We start from the raw sequence: 5920 nt of genomic DNA on the forward strand, positions 1-5920 counted from the left end.
TTAACATTAAGTCCTCAAATATATACAAATATGAATTAAAAATAGTTACTGTACAAATCCTGATCGCGTAGAATGGTGGCAAGAATGCTATACACCTATATTTTTTATGCTATAGAAGGCATTATTCGAAGTAAATAATGTTAAATCATTTAAGCGTATCGAACACAGCTCAAAGTTGGAGAAATATGAATATCATTAACACATTAATTCTATTTTTTTAATAGGTAAGTTACTATATGAATTCTAACAATTTAATTATCGATTTAAAATATACACATGCTTAAAGTATTTGAAATTGATTACAAAGGATATTCAAAGGAGATATTATACGTCTGATGTTATACATAAACACAAAGCGACGCATAGAATTATGTTTTCTTTAAAGCATTTACAGCCCGTTTAAATTTTACACGGACATTAATACATTTAGTATTATAACTATGTGATATCAGCTTTTAGATACATCCCAGACTCATTTTCTGTTACAACCTATTGCACGCTCTACCTTTTTATATACCTGTGCGTTATTTGAAACATCTTCCAATACCGAAGCTACTGCTCTCCCAAGCTTTTCTTTGTTCCAAATGTCTTAATCGAAATAGAGCCTAATTGTTAAGCTTACTGCGTAATTTATTATATTAATATTTGAGTCTTTATAATTACTTAAATTTCTATTATTTAATACTTAAAGTTGGTAATTACTTTTAGACAACTAACTCAATCTAATACTATAACACTAAGAGTCTTCTACAACGATCGGCTCGGTAAAACTTGTTTCCTTATAATACTACCAGGATATTTCGCGATATGCCTAAGAATCTTCCGCTTGCTGTTACTTAAAAATATATCAAATTATTAATAATGATGTCACGAAATATTCCTATGGCGAGAAAAGATAGTTTTTATGAAGATGAGTAATTACTCATCTAATTAAGTAATGACTAATTAGTCAAAATTAATTTTATTCATTTTATTATAAAACTAGTCATGTTTTAATTATATTATTCTATCATAAATATTATTTTAAAAAATTAAGCGTAGGACTCATTTCAATCTATAATTGAAAAGACAAATTATTAAAATTAACGCAATTATTTTAATAATACTTTAACTCTACTTCAATTATAGAAACTCTTTTATTTAAATTCTTGGTTATATCACGTTTAGGCGATTACAAAGAAATGTAAATTAATAAAAATTTAGATTATTTTTAATTCGAGAATTTGAAAAATATAGTAACTTAGGATACTTTTTACTAGACACTTTTAACACATAAAATATTACAACAAGGCTACCTAACCGCCTAATGCACGAATGGTGCAATAGGTAATTGTAAAAGATCGCGACATTCAGCGCATATTTCAAGAACAGTCCGCAGGCGATATTCAAAGCTTCACACAACTACACATTCCCGCTAACGCACTTATGATTATTTCATGTTTTTATCTTTCCGAGCTGCTGCGGTATTATTAGCGGCGGACGCGCTAGCTATCGCGGCGAGGGGCGAGGGGCGCAGGGGTCCGGCGGAGGAATGCGCGCGCAACGAGGGGCGTGGCCGGGCCGGTGACGCCTCCTCAGCTCCCATGGCCGGCCGTGGAGGGGAGCGCGGGCCCCCGGCTTCTATTTACTCTTTCAATCAGTGCGAGTGTTTGCCCCTGGCCGGCGTGCACGCGCGGGTGATGCGCTAGCCATGATCTCGCAGAAGCTGTCGTACGGCGACGTGCCGACGTCCGCGTCGCTATCTTCGCTATCACCGGGCCTTGCGCCACCTTACGTGAACGGAATGGGCTGCATGCCAGCTCAACCTTACCCGAATCTCTACACCAACAACATGGTGGCGAGCGGATCCTGCATGGGCTCGCCGGGCGTCGGCTACTCGCCGCCGAGCACGATGGCATCGTGCATGGGCGGCGGAGGCGCCGTACCCTACGGCACGCTGCCCCGCGAGCAGGAAGCAGCTTCACCAACCTCGGCCCTGCAGCGTGCGCGCAACGACAAGACTTACCGTCGGTCCTACACGCACGCCAAGCCACCGTACTCCTACATATCGCTAATCACGATGGCAATCCAGAACAATCCATCGCGAATGCTCACTCTCTCCGAGATCTACCAATTCATTATGGACCTGTTTCCATTCTACAGACAGAACCAGCAACGCTGGCAAAACTCGATTCGCCATTCATTATCTTTCAACGACTGTTTCGTCAAAGTTCCGCGGACGCCCGATAAGCCCGGCAAGGGCTCCTTCTGGACATTACACCCCGATAGCGGAAATATGTTCGAAAATGGTTGTTTCCTGCGACGGCAGAAACGATTTAAGGATGAAAAGAAAGAATCTCTGCGGCAGGCGCAGAAAGCTGCTCAAACGCACCACGGCGGACATGGACATGAAAAGCGCGAACATGGTCACGAAAAATCTGGTAGCGGCGGAGCAGTACCCGGAGAGGAGAAGGAGATGCGTGACGAGTTGCTGGCTCAGTTGCATGCCGCGCCTGAGCTGTGCCTGCCCGAACACACGCCGCTGGCGCTCGAGCACTATGCCCACCTGAAGCAAGAGCCGACAGGGTACGCACCCGCGCCGCATCCGTTTAGCATCACTCGGCTGCTGCCGGGTGCTGACACGAAGGCGGATTTGAAGATGTACGACGTGAACTATGGATATGGGCACGCGCCCGCTGACAACTACTACCAGTCGCCGCTGTACCACCATCACGCCCACGCACACTCGCAGCCGCCCTTGTGACAGTACCCCCTGGCGTAGGCGCCGCGCCGCGTCCCCAGCGCGCCCTGGCCGCGCCGCGGGTAAGCACCAGCGCCGACACTCATCGCTAATCTCACTAACTTTACCCCTTGGACTCACTGTGAGCGTGATTTGTGTTCTTGTGATATCGTACGCTCCGCCCGGGGCATGTATAATAATTGTGTACATATTTTTTCGATTGTTTTAAAGTCGTTGTGCGCATTTTTAGTAAGTAGATGTTCGATGCACGAGTGGCTCGCGCCCCGGGCGTCGGCGAAGTTAGGCCTAACTCGAACTGTGGGACTCTCGCGAAGTGTCCTTCTGAGTCCTCTGAACTGACGCCCATTCGTATACCAAATCTTATTGGAACTATGAAAGGAATACTCGGTTTTAAATTAAATAATAATCTATACAATTTATAGATTAATTATACTCGGAAGTTCAGGAATTATTGTTTAGATAAAAAAAAAACTTTTTCCGCCCAAAACAATAAGCTATATGACATAACGCTTGAAGTAATCGCAGTGATAATGCGATCAATACGATTCCCTTATCGCCTTTATCTATCGATATTCCGATAAATTGATTATTTGTGCGCGTTGAAATCTTTTGTTTAAACATTTTTGTATTCAAATTATTTGACTTCGATTTCACAATGGATCGCTGAGAGTTGAAATCGAAAATGTTATGTAATATTTGATAGTCATATAAAATATTAAACGAATTAATAATCGTATAAAACTTATTAGTTATAATTGAGTTTTAAAATAAAATATATGTAAATAAATGTAACTATTTAAATTTTAGATTTATTTCAGATAATTGTTATACCAATTTAGTTCATAACTTATTCACATAGTTATATCGTATTGTAAATAATATATCGAGATTTGGTATAAGGATGTGCGAGACGTTATTTCATATCGAATGATCAGTGCAATTGTGTAACAAATGTGTAAAAAAATTAAATTTAATTCTAATAGATAGGAAAAACGGAATTATTGTCCTAAGACCATCGCATTTAGGAATAGTTAAGTGTACATATAGTGTTAAGTTATATTATGACTTCTAAGTAAAGGTGTTTGGTCTAAATGGGTACCTATCTAAGCTTTCATACATTCATATATATATTTATATGCAAGTGTCAATTTAGCATTTTTAATATATATATAAGGTGTTAATATATCTCGGCAAATGTACGTGAGTGACATTGAATAACAGTAGAAACTCAGTCAACTATGAGCAATTTTATTTTATACTTGGATAAATGATTAATTTAATCTTAAAGTCAAATCCACGTCGGTCGTGTCGTGATTGGTTAATTTTTTATTTTGAATATCGAATTATATTAATACGTCAATGTAACTGGTATACAATTATGTGTTAAAAGTATAAGCTACTATATCATAGCCTTCACAAGCTAAGTTACCTTGACGTGTAACGCGGCAGCCTCGTATGTGACCTCCTATTAAGTATAGATTCAATCCAAGTATATATATCAAATAAGTGTGAAATAAAGTTAAAGTGATGTCATTGGAAATAAGACTATGCTTATATCTTGAAATATATATGAATTATGTTTGATAATCATTTAAATTTCTTCTTAAATCGGTGTCTAGGTAGTTACGTTTAAAAAACTGTTATCATTTAAAATCACAACAGATGCCAACATTTGACTTTGTGGTTCAAATAGTTTTAGATAATTAATAATATATATATATAAAAAATATACTCACTACATACATATTTTTATATATATTATGTAATATAAGTCTTTAGTAGAGTGTTATCGTGTATTTTAAATCACGTACGTTTGCCGAAGGCTTCGTAAAACAGTTAGTCATGCTAAATTCATCCTTGTAGCTATAAATACATATGTATACTCGAATCTAGATAGGTAACTTGTAATATCATCTGTTAGTTCCAGAGTTAATAAAATTAAGTTTACAAAAATATTTGATGTTTTTTTTTAATTCGTTTTTTTTTTTTTTTGATTAGTCGAAGGTTGAACTGCTTACGGCGAAATGTCAATGAAGAGTAGTACTTGTGTGGTACTTATGTGTAAAATATTCGAGTTTATCTCTATATAGTATGAAACAAAGTCGCTTTCCGCGTCTGTACGCTTAGATCTTTTAAACTAGAGTGATCAATCAAGAAAGTTTTACATGTATAATACATGTATTTAGTAGAGCAAAGCCGAACACTTCAACTATCTATATATATACATAGCTGGAATAAACCAAAAATGTATCTTTATATGTTTGTTATTCAATTTAAAAATTGTATATTTTACTCATACCATTCCAATGATGACCATTGAAAAATATCAACCGATTGATTATTCTCACAAGTCGAAACAAAAAAAGGCGTACATTACGTCATCACTCAATGAACGTCATAGAAATTCCCATGAACGAATATAATAATAATATTAAAAAAAAAAAAAGATTTGAGCCCAAATATTGTACACGAGCTATTTAACCCTTCCGCTGTAACACAAAGGTACCTGACGGCGCTAAAGCAGATAATTTTACATTAAAAAAAAAAAACATATAGAAATAGAAAACAGCTCTTTTACAGCCGGTTTTATTTTCACTTTTGTCGGCGTTGCGTAAGATAAGGTTATCTTAACACGACATTCAAGTCATAAACTCCATAGAGTAACAAAAGGGTTAACACTTTGACCGTGGTGTTAATTTCTTTAAGGGAATCGGCGAAACTGCGAACCAACTTGTTAATGAACGACAGAATATATTCATTGCTCATTTATATATTAATATATTGGTCTTACCTTAAGCTTGTAAAGCCGTAACTTGTTTTGTTTTTAGCGGTCATATAATAGTATTAATCAATTTGACATTTCGTTTATTATCTCGAACTTCGACTGTGACGCTGATTGCTGATGATGATTAAAATGTACATAAAAAGTGTATAATGTTAGTCCGTCCGTCCGTCAGTCCGTCTTCGTGTCTTAAGCTTAAGTTTAAATAAGTAAATTATATCAATTTATTAATATTATAATGGTATTAAATAATAATAATATGAGATATAAAAGAATATTGATACAAATCCAACATAAGTTATAATGATTCTCCTAGATTAAAGAATGAATTAGAAATTGTTTTAAATTTTAGGTTATTGCATTGCAGTTGTCATTTTTCATACTAAGTTATGAATCGA

At 36.6% G+C, this 5920-nt stretch overlaps 1 protein-coding gene across 1 annotated transcript; it reads left to right on the forward strand.

The window, feature by feature from the left end:
- Positions 1-1654: 1654 nt before the first annotated feature.
- LOC125070831 (silk gland factor 1) lies at positions 1655-3416 on the forward strand. The gene has a single exon (XM_047680816.1). The coding sequence runs from the start codon at positions 1691-1693 to the stop codon at positions 2741-2743; it is 1053 nt and encodes a 350-aa protein (XP_047536772.1). The 5' UTR covers positions 1655-1690; the 3' UTR covers positions 2744-3416.
- Positions 3417-5920: the final 2504 nt, after the last annotated feature.

Source organism: Vanessa atalanta, chromosome 18, assembly GCF_905147765.1.
Source record: "Vanessa atalanta chromosome 18, ilVanAtal1.2, whole genome shotgun sequence".
In the NCBI taxonomy this organism is placed as follows: domain Eukaryota; kingdom Metazoa; phylum Arthropoda; class Insecta; order Lepidoptera; family Nymphalidae; genus Vanessa; species Vanessa atalanta.

Coding starts and splice junctions, on each gene's coding strand:
- LOC125070831 (XM_047680816.1), top strand. CDS start 1,691: ATGATCTCGCAGAAGCTGTCGTACGGCGACGTGCCGACGTCCGCGTCG.